Raw genomic sequence first — 16,073 nt, forward strand, 5'->3', positions numbered from 1 at the left:
TTAGGTACTGATGCTTTTGAATTGTGGTGTTGGAGAAGACTCTTGAGAGTCCCTTGGACTGCAGGGAGATCCATCCAGTCCATTCTGAAGGAGATGAGCCCTGGGATTTCTTTGGAAGGAATGATGCTAAAGCTGAAACTCCACTACTTTGGCCACCTCATGCGAAGAGTTGACTCATTGGAAAAGACTCTGATGCTGGGAGAGATTGGGGGCAGGAGGAGAAGGGGACAAGAGAGGATGAGATGGCTGGATGGCATCACTGACTCAATGGATGTGAGTCTGAGTGAACTCCGGGAGTTGGTGATGGACAGGGAGGCCTGGCGTGCTGCAGTTCATGGGATCGCAGAGAGCTGGACACGACTGAGTGACTAAACTGAACTGAACTGAACTGATCCCATTTTTAACAGAAATACAAACAAAACCTAAAACTACTGACTAAAAGATAAATAGAATGCTCATTCCACTTACAAAGTAGCCACATATTAGACATCAGTGAATTAATTATTATTCATTCACTCATTTAAGTTTTCAGGCATCTATAATAACTATATATTCAAAATATGCTAAGAATTGTGCATATAAGAAGACTAAAGCCCATGTCTAGCTTGTGGTAGTTACAGAAATTTGAGGTGATAATATGATCAGTTAGTTGTAATGTAATATGATTCCCCATTGTATAACTTAATTTTGAATAACTATTTCATTCGTTAATATTAGCATGTATTGACTTTTCTGTGTATGTGTGAACTGAATTCCAAAGTGTATAATTTAAAATGTGTTGTACATGTGCAAATAAAATAATTCTAGCAATAATCAAAAAAAATTGTTTTTCCTGTGTTCACAGCTTGCAGACCAGGATTCTATAAAGCGTTTGCTGGCAACATAAAATGTTCTAAGTGTCCTCCACACAGTTTAACCTACGTGGAAGCAACTTCTGTCTGTCAGTGTGAAAAGGGTTACTTTCGAGCTGAAAAAGACCCACCTTCCATGGCATGTACCAGTAAGTCTGTCCATTTTGCATTTGAAAATCCTATTTTCAATCCTTTTGGTCTCTTTATTCTAAATTTTAAAAAAAGAAGTGGATATACAAAATTCTGTGTGATCAATGTTGCTTGTCTTTGATATTAGTCAAGGAAAAGTTTCTCTTTCTTAGTATAACTATTTGTTAGCCGCTTACAGAGAATGTATGTTTTCTCAAAAATCACATTGATTCCTGACATGCCACCACCAGCCCTGGTTTGGAGACCTGGCAAATTTTTCTTAGGCGTAATTTGTCCTTAGGAAATCAAAGCAGCTAAAGGTTTCTTTGAGGATTTATAAGCAAAAGTTGTGTTATTTGCTTTAACTCTTGAACATTTAAAGGCGCATCACTTTAGGGCCATCAAGTTTGCTGTGTCAGGGGAGCTTCAGTATGGAACTCTGAAAGTCACTGTGCTAATGTTATACAGGAAAGTTAAAGTTTTACTTGACATTTGTCTCTAAAGGGAAGATATTTTTGAGTTTATCCACATTTCACCTCTCACTTTCTCTCCCATTGTTGATTTGAAACCAATAGAATATTAAATCTAAATGTGAAGGTCATTTTAATGCATGCCCCAAGAATTTTAAATTAGTAATATTCTCCTATTATTAAAGTATCATAAATTATATGTACACTTTAAAAATAAAAATGAATATATTGATATTAATGCATTGCTAAGCCATGCAAAAGTAAAATGTCACCTCTTAGTTATAAAAGTCTTATTAAATACATAAATAAAATATAGTGAAATTTCACCCTTCTTGATGAATTGGTGCCACAATGTTGATTATCTTATGTAATTTCACAGGGGCTGAAATGGATTAAAAATACATAATGCCACATATTCCTCAGAGACAATGGATATGTTACATTTCTTTTAAATGATGCAGTTTGTAGATTTGTGTGCGTTACTACAATCTTATACAATATAAAATACTTTTATAGAATACACTTAAAAATACAACACGTTTATTATTAGATACAATTTTTGCTTTCTGACTATAAATACTGAGTGACTACTTTCTTCAGAAAAATACAGCATGAGAAATTATTAGCTAGATTTTTTTTTCTAGGAACATATTCTAAGCTTATAAGTAGGAAAAGAGAAATTCTCAATATCATTTGTTACCTAATTGTGGAAATAGTTTTGAATAGGAAAATATTTCTCCTACTGGTAAATATTTGTATGTATGTATGTATGTATATGTAGGTGGTGGTGTTTCAAATTGTTACAGTTCTGCCTGGGAAGTATCCCTAAAAACCTACATCAGAAACTAAGTAGATGCCTAGGTGAGTGAGAGAAGGGAATCTGCTCTTTTTATTTTCTTGAAAAAAGAAAGTGTTAGTTGCTCAGTTGTGTCCAACTCTGAGACCCTGTGGAGTGTAGTCTGACAGGTTCCTCTGTCCATGGGACTTGCCAGGCAAGAACACAATCCCTTATCCAGGGGATCTTCCAGACCCAGGGATCGAATCTATGTCTCCTGCATTGCAGGCAGATTCTTTACCATCTGAGCCATTAGGAATTAGAAGGCCATGAATAGACAGATTGACAAAGTGAAGGAATACATTGTTTCCCACCAGTATAACCCTTAGTGAGGGGTCAGAGTAGGGAGTTGGGGAGGATTAATTCTATGGAGTGAGACTATTAAGGAAATAAATATGGGATACAATAAAATCTACAAATCTCAGTCATTGTTGAATCTAATATGTATACTTAACTAGCTTAACATTGTTAAGTTTCTTGAATTTTTCTCTCTTTAAAAACTTTTTTTTTAATATTTGATGTTGTAAATTATGTTTACAATTATGTTAAACTGCTTTAGCTATACTAAATGGAAGCATACTTTTGGTCATCATTGGGCAGAGCTTTGACAGGGAACAGCATACTGTACTGCCATAGGGATTAAAACAGAAACTCAAACAAAGGTGAAAAGTTCTGTCAGCTCCCCCGAATTCGAGCCACTGGAAACTCACCTCTAAAGGCTTCTCACTGCTACTTTATTGAATACGTCTTTATCTAAATTTTAGCCAAAACTTACAATGGTGTACTAGTAAATTCACCATCTTTTAGAGTCAAAGTATCTGAGTGTGAATCTTGGCTTTGGTACTGTAAGAAATATAAATTTGAAGTGGTCCATTTTCAAGACAAAGTAACTAGCTCTGAAGTAGCTAAACTTGCTGCTTCTGCTGCTGCTGCTAAGTCACTTCAGTCATGTCCGACTCTGTACGACCACATAGATGGCAGCCCACCAGGCTCCCCTGTCCCTGGGATTCTCCAGGCAAGAACACTGGAGTTGGTTGCCATTTCCTTCTCCAATGCATGAAAGTGAAAAGTGAAAGTGAATTTCATGGGATTTTCCAGGCAAGAGTACTGGAGTAGGGTGCCATTGCTAAACTTGGGAACATGACAAAGTTGAGGCCTGGATTCTTTAGATAAAGTTAGGGTTGGGGAGAGAGATCAGACTGGATCCTAAAGAGATAGGATCCACCCATTGTCTGTGCCCTGCCTCTCAGTTCAGTTCAGCTCATTCGCTCAGTCATGTCTGACTCTTTGTGACCCCATGAATTGCAGCACGCCAGGCCTCCCTGTCCATCACCAACTCCCGGAGTTCACTCAGACTCACGTCCATTGAGTCAGTGATGCCATCCAGCCATCTCATCCTCTGTCGTCGCCTTCTCCTCCTGCCCCCAATCCCTCCCAGCATCAGAATCTTTTCCAATGAGTCAACTCTTCGCATGAGGTGGCCAAAGTACTGGAGTTTCAGCTTTAGCATCATTCCTTCCAAAGAACACCCAGGACTGATCTCCTTTAGGATGGACTGGTTGGATCTCCTTGCATTCCAAGGGACTCTCAAGAGTCTTTTCCAACACCACAGTTCAAAAGCATCAATTCTTTGGCGCTCAGCTTTCTTCACAGTCCAACTCTCACATCCACACATGACCACTGGAAAAGCTATAGCCTTGACTAGACAGACCTTTGTTGGCAAAGTAATGTCTCTGCTTTTGAATATGCTATTTAGGTTGATCATAACTTTCCTTCCAAGGAGTAAGCGTCTTTTAATTTTATGGCTGCAATCACGATTGGCAGTGATTTTGGAGCCCCTCAAAATAAAGTGTGACACTGTTTCCACTGTTTCCCCATCTATTTGCCATGAAGTGATGGGACCAGATGCCATGATCTTCATTTTCTGAATGTTGAGCTTTAAGCCAACTTTTTCACTCTCTCTCTAAACTTGACTAATGTCTTGCAGACTTGACACAGTTCAATGGCACCTAGAGGCTCCCTAAGAAAACAGGATGTTGAGCTTTCTTACTAGCCAGAAAGCCTTTGTTGAAAAATGCTTTTTCCCAATGAAAAGTTGGGAAGGAAGAAAGAAGGGTACCCTATAAGGAAATAATGAAACTTAGGTGAAGTCCGCAAAAATTGTACACTACATAGTACACAGCCAATAAGGAACTGGGTGGGGGGAGGGTGGAAACCTGTGAGTTAGGGAATAAATTCCATGTTGTATTCGCTCTGGGTGTGCCTACCCACCAGACACCGGGTTTTTCAAGACCTTAGTTAAAAACTCGCACTTTCGCTGTACTTCATGTATACAAGTCCACCCATTGGTTTTGGGCTGTTGAGCATGTTTCTTACAGGTACTTACTAGCTATATGGTTTGGGCAAATTATTTAACCTTTTAACCTCTGTTGCACCATTCTTAGTGATAACAATGCCTACCTCATTCTGTTGTTATTTATAATTATTAAATAAGTTATTATTTTTAAAAGTGCTAAGAATAATACCTGGGTTTCCCTGGTGGCTCTGTGGTGAAGAATTCTACTGCCAATGTAGGAGACTTGCCAAAGATCGGAGTTCAATCCCTATGCCTAGCCCACAGCAGCTGCTACATAAGAGTTTAGTACAGAAAGCTGTTCTCAATTCATTTTGAAATCATTTTTGGTAAGTTGGTGTTCAAGCTATTAAATACTTTATGTTGGTAATATTATTCTGGGATCACAACTTCTACCATCTGAACTCCTACAAATTGAAGAAATGTTCTGAATTTATAAGACTTTTACATAAAATATATTAAGTCCACTAACTCTATGGATATCTGATGTAAATAAATATTTTTTGAATTATACTCTGACTAGGTGAGAGAGCCTAGCAATTATTATAATACATGCAGAACAAGCAAAGATCATTAACTCCAAAGCATCATACTTCTTATGATTGAAAGATTAGATTGTTAGGGAAGGAAAATGAAAAGCCAATGAAAAAGACAAGCCAAGAGGTCATGGAACAGTTAGATTTAAAAGGACCAGTCCTGCACCAAGATGCAGGACTTTTGAGGCCAAGGGTCATATAAGCAGCTAACCTTTTCATTTTTCACTAACTACAAAAAAAAAAAAAAAATAGCCAAATTCTAATAGATTTTTAGTAGCTGGAAGCTCACTTAACTTATAGATTGTGTGTCTCTGAATTAGCCGTTCTTTAATCACCTTTATTCCAATAATATTATCTAAGAGTCAGAATTTATGTCAGGTAAACAATGACATCACCTTCTGCTGTTTTTGACTTAGCATTTGAAACCATGCTTTCAGAGAATCTTCCAGGCATTTAAGAGGAGGCTTTATTTTATTTTATTTTATTTTAACTTGGTATCATGGGCAGGGGAAATTTCAGTGATTGAGTTTAAAATAAAATGGAGGACCAAAATATTTAAAATGAATAACCAACACATTTGGCTAGTAAATTCCCTAGTGGTGGTGGTTTAATCACTAAGTCGTGTCCAACTCTTATGACCCCATGGACTGTAGCCTGCCAGGCTCCTCTGTCCATGGGATTCTCCAGGCAAGAATACTGGAGTGGGTTGCCATTTCCTTCTCGAGGGGATCTTCCCCACCCAGGAAACGAACCTGCACTGCAGGCAGATTCTTTACCAACTGAGCTATGAGGGAAGCCCAAATTCCCTAGTAGGGAAAGAATTCCTAGGTAGCTGTTGCCTGTAATCATATGAGTGACAGGATTTTAAGGACCTGAAGAGCTCTTTCCCTGTTTCTTAGCACTATCTTCAAAACTACAGCAACCCTTAAGTTTCTGGTACAACACAGCATATGCTTTCACCTTTAAGAGTTTTATAATTTCTTTGGATGTTCACTATAGAGATGGGTACCTTTTTATCTTTCATTTTTAAATTTTTAATTGGAGGATAATTGCTTTACAATGTTGTTGATTTCTGCCATCAGTCAATTCAGTTCAGTCGTTCAGTAGTGTCCGACTCTTTGCGACCCCATGAATTGCAGCACACCAAGCCTCCCTGTCCATCACCAACTTCCGGAGCCTAACCAAACCCATGTCCATGGAGTTGGTGATGCCATCCAGCCATCTCATCCTCTGTCGTCCCCTTCTCCTCCTGCCCCCAGTCCCTCCCAGCATCAGGGTCTTTTCCAATGAGTCAACTCTTTGCATGAGGTGGCCAAAGTATTGGAGTTTCAGCCTCAGCATCAATCTTTCCACAGAACACCCAGGACTGGTCTCCTTTAGAATGGACTGTTTGGATCTCCTTCCAGTCCAAGGGACTCTCAAGAGTCTTCTCCAACACCACAGTTCAAAAGCATCAATTCTTCTGTGCTCAGCTTTCTTCACAGTCCAACTCTCACATCCATACATGATCACTGGGAAAACCATAGCCTTGACTAGATGGACCTTTGTTGGTAAAGTAATATCTCTGCTTTTTAAAGTTATGACCTACCTAGATGTGCTATCTAGGTCATAACTTTCCTTCCAAGGAGTAAGCGTCTTTTAATTTCATGGCTGCAATCACCATCTGCAGTGATTTTTGACCCCAACAAAATAAAGTCAGCCACTGTTTCCACTGTTTCCCCATCTATTTGCCATGAAGTGATGGGACCAGATGCCATGATGTTAGTTTTCTGAATCTGGGGCTTTAAGCCAACTTTTTCACTCTCCACTTTCATCAAGAGGCTTTTTAGTTGCTCTTCACTTTCTGCCATAAGGGTGGTGTCATCTGCATATCTTAGATTATTGATATTTCTCCTGGCAGTCTTGATTCCAATTTGGGCTTCTTCCAGCCCAGTGTTTCTCATGATGTACTCTGCATAGAAGTTAAATAAGCAGGGAGACAATACACAGCCTTGACGTACTCCTTTTCCTATTTGGAACTGGTCTGTTGTTCCATGTCCAGTTCTAGCTGTTGCTTCCTGACCTGTATACAGGTTTCTCAAGAGGCAGGTCAGGTGGTCTGCTATTCTCATCTCTTTCAGAATTTTCCACAGTTTATTGTGATCCACACAGTCAAAAGCTTTGGCATAGTCAATAAAGCAGAAATAGATGTTTTTCTGAAACTCTCTTGCTTTTTCTATGATCCAGCAGATGTTGGAAATTTGACCTCTGGTTCCTCTGCCTTTTCTAAAACTAGCTTGAACATCTGGAAGTTCACAGTTCACGTATTGCTGAAGCCCGGCTTGGAGAATTTTGAGCATTACTTTACTAGCGTGTGAGATGAGTACAATTGTGCAGTAGTTTGAGCATTCTTCTTCATTGCCTTTCTTTGGGATTGGAATGAAAACTGATCTTTTCCAGTCCTGTGGCCACTGCTGAGTCTTCCTAATTTGCAAAAAAACAAATGACTGTCTGAGGAGGCCTTACAAATAGCTGTGAAAAGAAGAGAAGTGAAAGACAAAGGAGAAAAGTAAAGATATTCCCATTTGAATGCAGAGTTCCAAAGAGTAGCAAGGAGAGATAAGAAAACCTTCCTCAGTGATCAGTGCAAAGAAATAGCAGGAAAACAACCGAATGGGAAAGACTAGAGATCTCTTCAAGATTATTAGAGATACCAAGGGAGCATTTCATGCAAAGATGGGCTCGATAAAGGACAGAAAAGATATGGACCTAACAGTAGCAGAAGATATCAAAAAGAGGTGGCAAGAATACACAGAAGAACTGTACAAAAAAGAGCTTCACAACCGAGATAATCATGATGGTGTGATCACTCACCTAGAGCCAGACATCCTGGAATGTGAAGTCAAGTAGGCCTTAGGAAGCATCACTAGGAACAAAGCTAGAGGAGGTGATGGAATTCCAGTTGAGCTATTTCAAATACTGAAAGATTTTTGCCATATAGCAAAGCAAATCAGCCATAAGTGTGTGTGTGTGTGTGTATACACCCTCTCTCTCTAGCCTCCCTCCCACCTACCCCCATCCCACCTCTTAGGTCATCACGGAGCACCTGGCTGGATATCCTGTATTCTACAGCAGCTTCCCAGTAGCTGTCTGTTTACTCCGGTGGTGTGTATATGTCAGTGCTACTCTTCTAATTTTTCCCACCCTCTCCTTCCCCGGCTGTGTCCACAGGCCCATCCTCTATATCTGCATCTCTATTGCTGCCCTGTAAATAGGTATCTTTTTACATTCCATAATCTTGAGACATACATATGATACAGTTACATAAATATTTTCATTTTTAGAGCAATTCTAGATTAAGAACAGAATTAAGAGAAAGTATGGGGATTTCCCATATACCTCCCTCCCCACACCCAGACAAGCATAGCTTTCCCCAGTATCAATATCATTCACCAGAATGGTGCATTTGTTACATTTGGTGTACCTATATTAGTATATCATTGTCGCCCAAAGTCCATAGTTTACCCTGGGGTTCACTGTTGGTGTTGTACATTATTTGGTTTTGAGAAATGTGTAGTAACATGTATCGATCATTATAGTATCATCCACAGGATTTTCACTGCCCTAAAATCTTCGGGGCACATATTCATCCTTTACTCCCACCAACCTATGGCAACCACTTATTTTTGTTTTATATCTATAAGTGTGTGTGTGTGTATGTTATATAATTAGAATGATACAGTAGAAGATTTCAGATTGGCTTCTTTCACTTAGTAACATACAGTTAAGAGTCTTCTGTGTTTTTTCATGGCTGTATAGCACATCTGTTTTAAATGCTGAATAATATTCCATTGTCTAGATATACCACAGTTTATTTATCCATTTACCTACTAAAGGACAGCCTGATTAGTTCCCAGTTTCAGCAGTTATGGATAAAGTGTTATAAACATTCCTGTGTAGGTCTTTTTATGGACATACACTTTCAACACCTTTGAGTAAATACCTACGAGTGTAATTGCTGAATCATATGGTAAGTATATGTTTAATTTTGTAAGAAACCACCAAGCTGTACTATTTTGCATCCCTATGATAAATGAGAGTTCCTGTTGCTCCACTTCCTCATCAGCATTTATTGGTATCAGTGTTCTGGATTTTGGCTATCTCTGATAGTTATATAGTGGCACCTCATTGTTGTTTAGATTTGCATTTTCTTGATGATGTGATGTGAGGCATCTTTTCATACACTTATTTGCCATCAGTATTTCTTCTTTGATAAGGTATACACATAAAGATTTTTAGGTGCTTTGGATGGCTACAGATAAATAAAACACAAAGATGTCTCATAATCAAAACTAATTCCTCAAATATTGATTATAGGGGATGATCTAATCCTTAAGTCTATTGAGTTGGGCTATTATTGTTAATTTCCTCTTTGCCATTTTGTTTCCACTAACCATCCTTAACCTATAAATACACTCAAACTTCTGTCATTAAAAAATATTCCCAGCCCAATAATTTTTCTCCCAAAGCAAGTACTTGGAAAAGCAGTTTTCATTGGCTACAGTTACTTCTTAACACACTTTTAATTTACTTTTTACTCTACTGCATTCAGAATTTTGCTCTTCACCCTACTGTAATCACTTCAAGTAAACTGTGTAAGAAAAATTGACCAATTATCTAATTTACCATATTGTGTTAGAAATATTTTGTCTTATTATTTATGATGTTTAACTCTGTTGGTCTCTCCCTTTTTCTTGAAACTATTTGTTCTCTTTTATTCTAAGACTCTGCAATCTCCCCTTCACCCTCTTAATTTTCTGAACCTCGTATGCATTGGCATCTTCTTTTGCTCACCTGTTCACTTCAGTTCAGTCACTCAGTCATGTCTGACTCTTTGTGACCCCATGAACTGCAGCACGCCAGGCTGCCCTGTCCATCACCAACTCCTGGAGTTTACCCAAACTCATGTCCATTGAGTTGGTGATGCCATCAAACCATCTCATCCTGTCATCCCCTTCTCCTGGCCTCAATCTTTCCCAGCATCAGGGTCTTTACAAATGAGTCAAAGCTTCACATCAAGTAGCCAAAATATTGGATTTTCAGCTTCAACATCAGTCCTTCCACAAAACACCCAGGACTGATCTCCTTTAGGATGAACTGGTTGGATCTCCTTGCAGTCCAAGGGACTCTCAAGAGTCTTCTCCAACACCACAGTTCAAAAGCATCAACTCTTCAGCGCTCAGCTTTCTTCACAGTCAAACTCTCACATCTATACATGACCACAGGAAAAACCATAGCCTTGCTTAGATGGACCCTTGTTGCAAAGTAATGTCTCTGCTTTTGAATATGCTATGTAGGTTGGTCATAACTTTCCTTCCAAGGAGTAAACATCTTTTAATTTCATGGCTGCAATCACCATCTGCAGTGATTTTGGAGTCCCCAAAAAATAAAGTCTGACACTGTTTCCACTGTTTCCCCATATATTTCCCATGAAGTGATGGGACCAGATGCCATTATCTTCGTTTTCTGAATGTTGAGCTTTAAGCCAACTTTCTCACTCTCCTCTTTCACTTTCATCGAGAGGCTCTTTAGTTGTTCTTCACTTTTTGCCATAAAGGTGGTGTCATCTGCATATCGGAGGTTAATGGTATTTCTCCGAGAAATCTTGATTCCAGCTTGTACTTCCTCCAGCCAGTGTTTCTCATGATATACTGTGCATATAAGTTAAATAAGCATGGTAACAATATACAGCCTTGACATACTCCTTTCCCAATTTGGAGCAAGTCTGTTGTTCCATGTCCAGTTCTAACTGTTACTTCCTGACCTGCATACAGATTTCTCAAGAGCCAGGTCAGATGGTTTGGTATTCCCATTTCTTTCAGAATTTTCCACAGTTTATTGTGATCCACACTGTCAAAGGCTTTGGCGTAGTCAATAAAGCAAAGGTAGATGTTTTTCTGGAATTCTCTTGCTTTTTCGATGATCCAGTGGATGTTGGCAATTGCCAACATCACCTGTTAAATATTAATTTTTCTCATACTCCTTTCTTAGCTTTCTGTTCTTATCACATAGTCTCAATTTCATGGCTTCAAATAGCACCTATAAAGAGATGATGCCTATAGTTTTATCCATATCCCAGTCTTCTCTCCTAAAGTCCAAAGTCACCTCACCATGTCATTTTGGGATCTGACAACCTGAGTGTGCCAGAGATACCTGCCTACATCTCCAATCTTGTATCACGCCATACTCTCCTTGGTTGTTAAACTCAAGGACTTCCATGATGCTGCCCTGTTCTCATCTTTAATGCTAAAAGTTTTCTCTACTTGAAATTCTTTTTCTTTAGGTCCTCTATTGTGGTTTTCTTATTGCCAGGCTCAAATGTCAATCAGATAAGTATTTTCTCACCACCTGTTCAAAAATAGAATCCCTCCCAGTTACTCTTTTTTATATCATATATTTTATTTTTTATGCCTATGTCACTCTTAGAAAATATCTGATTTATTTGTACACTCAGTTCCTTGTTTATTTTCATTCTACCTATAGTAGATTGCAAGCGGATCATGAATGTTTTTTCTTTACTTTATCTCCAGCACTAATAATAATACCAGGCAAGTACTGGGCACAAAATAAATATTTGAAGAACAAATCAAATAATAATTTTAGCTCATCTTTGAAAGTCACTTTTATTACTTCATACCTCAGCTTGCTCATTCACCTAGCTTGTTTCTTTATCATGGTGTATCCTCATCTACCCAAGCTTCCAAGCAAGGGACTCATAACCCTGTCCCTACCCTTGAAGTATCTCAGTAGTCACAAAGCTTGTCAGTTTTACTGTTTAGTATTTCTTCTGTCCATTCCTTCATACCAACTCCTAGTCCTTTCTTTTTGGTAAGACCATCAACTCTCCCTTGGGCTAATGGAATAATATTATGGCAAGTCTCCTTCCTTTGGTCTTCTAACCCCCCAAATATTCTAAACTATTAGAAATATTATTTTTAAATAAAAACAAGATCTTGATTATTTTATTCTTTCCTATGCCTAAGTCTTTCAAAGCCCAGCACCTTTTTGCCAGAATTATAAGATTCAGTCCAAGGACATCTAAATTTCAGCCCTGGCCTGTTTTTCCATCTCTAATTTTAACTATACTAGGATGTCTCAAGGAGAAGGCAATGGCACCCCACTCCAGTACTCTTGCCTAGAAAATCCCATGGACAGAGGAGCCTGGTGGGCTGCAGTCCATGGGGTCGCTAAGAGTCAGACAAGACTGAGCGACTTACTTTCACTTTTCACTTTCATGCATTAGAGAAGGAAATGGCAACCCACTCCAGTGTTCTTGCCTGGAGAATCCCAGGGACGGGGGAGCCTGGTGGGCTGCCGTCTATGGTGTCGCACAGAGTCGGACACGACTGAAGCGACTTAGCAGCAGCAGCAGCAGCAGCAGGATGTCTCAAATGGTCCTGATACCCAATGATAACTTCTAAGTTTGTATATTCCTGATCTCTAAAACATTCGTTGTACACCTTTTACATGAACTGCAAAGTATGTAGAAGAAATTAGGAATAATAAATTTGAAATGAAATTCTGAAATGTTATATCTGTTATCTTAATCTACTTCATAGATTCTTAACTTAATTTCTCAGGTGATTCATTAATATATGTTGTATGCTTTAAAGGATGAGTCATGGAACACTCCATAATATCACATATTGATCAATTAGGGCTGCCTCTTAGATCAGTTTGAAGCACAAGAGATCAGGCTGCTTGCCAAGAAGTCTGTTATCAAAATAACTAACTATAAGGCTTTTCTAGGACAGAAGGAGAAAATGTTCACGAAGGTTTGAGAAACAAAGGACTGTAAAAGTTACTAAGAAAGTACTTGTCAAGCTAGAAGGACAGAGAACAAGAAAAGACAGAGAAATAAAGAGAGGATCTAATATGTGGATGCATAGACAAATGTAATTCCTCAGTCATAGCATTTTCACTTTGATTTTTCTCATGTGTTTAAATCAATAGGAAGATTTTATTTTAATTACTGAACAGGTGCTAGAAGAGTAACACATTGAACAAACATTTGTGCTGCCTACTTGCTGCTGCTGCTAAGTTGCTTCAGTCATGTCCGACTCTGTGCGACCCCAGAGATGGCAGCCCACCAGGCTCCCCCGTCCCTGGGATTCTCCAGGCAAGAACACTGGAGTGGGTTGCCATTTCCTTCTCCAATGCATGAAAGTGAAAAGTGAAAGTGAAGTCACTCAGTCATGTCCAACTCCTAGCAACCCCATGCACTGCAGCCCACTAGGCTCCCCTGTCCATGGGATTTTCCAGGCAAAAGTAATGCAGTGGGTTGCCATTGCTGCCTACTTAAAGAAGTTCAAAATATAAAATGTGAGTCATATTTACAGTTACTTCTCATGTACATCATTAAGGATTTCACTTTTCTTGGAAATGTAATGTCTTTTTTATCATTGTATTTGATATACAATGGCAATGATGGGAGTGAAAGTATAAAAGTTGAATTTATTTTTGCTCTAAGATTAACATTGTAAAACATGGCTTCTTTATTTCTGGGATAATTGGCCACTTAAGAAAGTCATTATTTTCTCAACCTTATTTTGAGTAGAATAAATACTGTGTTTAGATGCAGCAGGAAAGGTGTTCTTCCACATTTCAGCTGCCCTTCTCAGGTCCCCTATTCTGGGTGAATACAGAATCCTCCAGATAGCCCTGCTCTGTTTGATGTCTTTTCTTTTTTTATCCAATCTCTTTGAGTTTCTCTCTCTCTCTTCCTCCTCCTTCTCCCTCTCCCTCCCTCTCTTTTTCTCCTAAGGTTCTTTTGTATGGAAAAAACACTCTAGTACCTTGCTTTTCCATCTCACTGTTGAAAAACAAAAGCCACAACTGATTGCTTAGGTGGCTGATTGCCAACACAATTGTTGCAGCCATGATTTTCCAGAAGCCAGAAAGGGGACATTGCAAAGATGTATTTATTACCTCTAGCAGGCTGTACTATATTCTAGACTTGTTCTCATTATAGAAAATAGCTAAATATTTACTTTGTGTATTGCAATGGTATATTTTTAAAGTTAAAATGATCCTTATATTCCAGAATAGACACCTATATGTAATGACTCGGTTTCCCTAGTACAGATCACTGATAGAAGATGTTGCATGAGCATTATGAAGTTTCCTAAACATAAATATTTTAGTTTTTATTTCAGGTAAGATTATTTTACCAAATTACCTGGGAGAGGTTCCTTCATAGGAAGAGATATTAAGTGGTTACTGCTGATGCTAAAGAATTGAGTTACCACTTACTGCCAGATCTTCCAGAACAGATCTATTCTTGGCATCAACAATTGGAACTCAGAGAGGATTGTCCCATTTAATATCATTTACTTGTACACAACAGACCAGTGACCACAAATCATCCATAATTGGAAATAGAACATTCATAATTATCCCTGCAATGTTATGATTTTTGAGAAAGACTTATTAATTTGCTTTAATCTATTTATTATTTAGATTTTCCCTCCCATAATATGACATTGGTTAGACTCATCATATTTCTCTTTTTTGTATTTCTAATGAGTGTTTAATTAAAAATACCCAACTTAAACACAGAAAAGGCTATATATAGTTATGCAAGATATTTTCCTACATGATATTGAGGGAAACTGGATGATTTTTACTCAAAACACTCAAACTCAGGTTCCTCATGATTTCATTTGTGTTTTAGTGTGCTTTTATTATAGATGTGGTCTTGCCCTTTAACTCTTGCCCTGCACAACTATTGCATATTTTGGTAATTGTTAGAACTAGTTATTCTATAGGTTTATATCAAATTTTTTTTCTGCATTGATGAAAATAGTTGACAGCTATTTTCTGAAACTTTCACATGGTAAAATTATGTCCATGATCTATAGAATAGAAATCTAGAGCCACAAATGCTTATTTTTCAAGTTTTGAATCTCTCTAAATAATAAAAAGAAACATTTTATTCCTTCCCAATGAGTAGAGACATTGGTGGCTGTCCATTTTGCTGAGTTTTTATTAGTTAATAAATATTGATATTTATTATTTTATATTTAATATTTTCATAATATAGACAGTCCTTTCTACTACTTAAGTGATTTTCAAGTAACATGTGTCTATATTGAATTAGCATCTGATTCTTGCAAAGATTATAGCCTTGAACACACTGGTCTCCCAATATTTTTCAAAATTTGCACTGTGTAAAAGATAATTCTTGTAGGGTTGCACAAAGCCGTGCATTCTATTCATGCCCTTAGTTAAAGAATATGTCACCTTGGTATCAGGCTAGACTAGAATAGAAATATACATGAATATACACATTTCAGTGCAACATGTACATTTGGTAAGTATTAGTCACCTTTTCTTGGATAAGGCAATGGCACCCCACTCCAGTGCTCTTGCCTGGAAAATCCCATGGACAGAGGAGCCTGGTGGGCTGAAGTCCATGGGGTCGGTAAGAGTCAGACAAGACTGAACGACTTCACTTTCACTTTCATGCTTTGGAGAAGGAAATGGCAAGCCACTCCAGTGTTCTTGCCTGGAGAATCCCAGGGACGGGGGAGCCTGGTGGGCTGCCGTCTATGGGGTTGCACAGAGTTGGACACGAGTGAAGTGACTCAGCAGCAGCAGCAGTCACCTTTTCTATAAAATCGGGATATTAATAACTGCCTTTCAGGTTGTTTGTTGTGATAATTGAATGAAATAAATCATGAAATATTAAGTATACTTCTTGGAACAAAGAAAATACTAAAAAATGCTATTTTTTTTTTTTTTAATCATGCCTACCTTGTATAAAAGTATTCAGTTCTGCCCAAGGACAGGAGGAAGGTATCACAAGGGAGTAACACCTAAATCAGAATATGAAGGATGAGTAGGCATTTTCCACAGAGC

General features: G+C 38.3%; 1 protein-coding gene across 5 annotated transcripts in view; it reads left to right on the forward strand.

The window, feature by feature from the left end:
* EPHA6 (EPH receptor A6) overlaps positions 1–16,073 on the forward strand; it is a 1,027,581-nt gene that overhangs the window by 438,760 nt on the left and 572,748 nt on the right. For all 5 annotated transcript variants that reach the window (XM_070786786.1, XM_070786808.1, XM_070786797.1 and 2 more), the window contains exon 4: positions 845–1,000. In XM_070786786.1, the coding sequence (XP_070642887.1) occupies positions 845–1,000 (156 nt within the window). The remainder of the gene's footprint in view (positions 1–844; positions 1,001–16,073) is intronic.

The sequence above is a fragment of the Bos indicus genome, chromosome 1, assembly GCF_029378745.1.
Source record: "Bos indicus isolate NIAB-ARS_2022 breed Sahiwal x Tharparkar chromosome 1, NIAB-ARS_B.indTharparkar_mat_pri_1.0, whole genome shotgun sequence".
NCBI lineage: Eukaryota > Metazoa > Chordata > Mammalia > Artiodactyla > Bovidae > Bos > Bos indicus.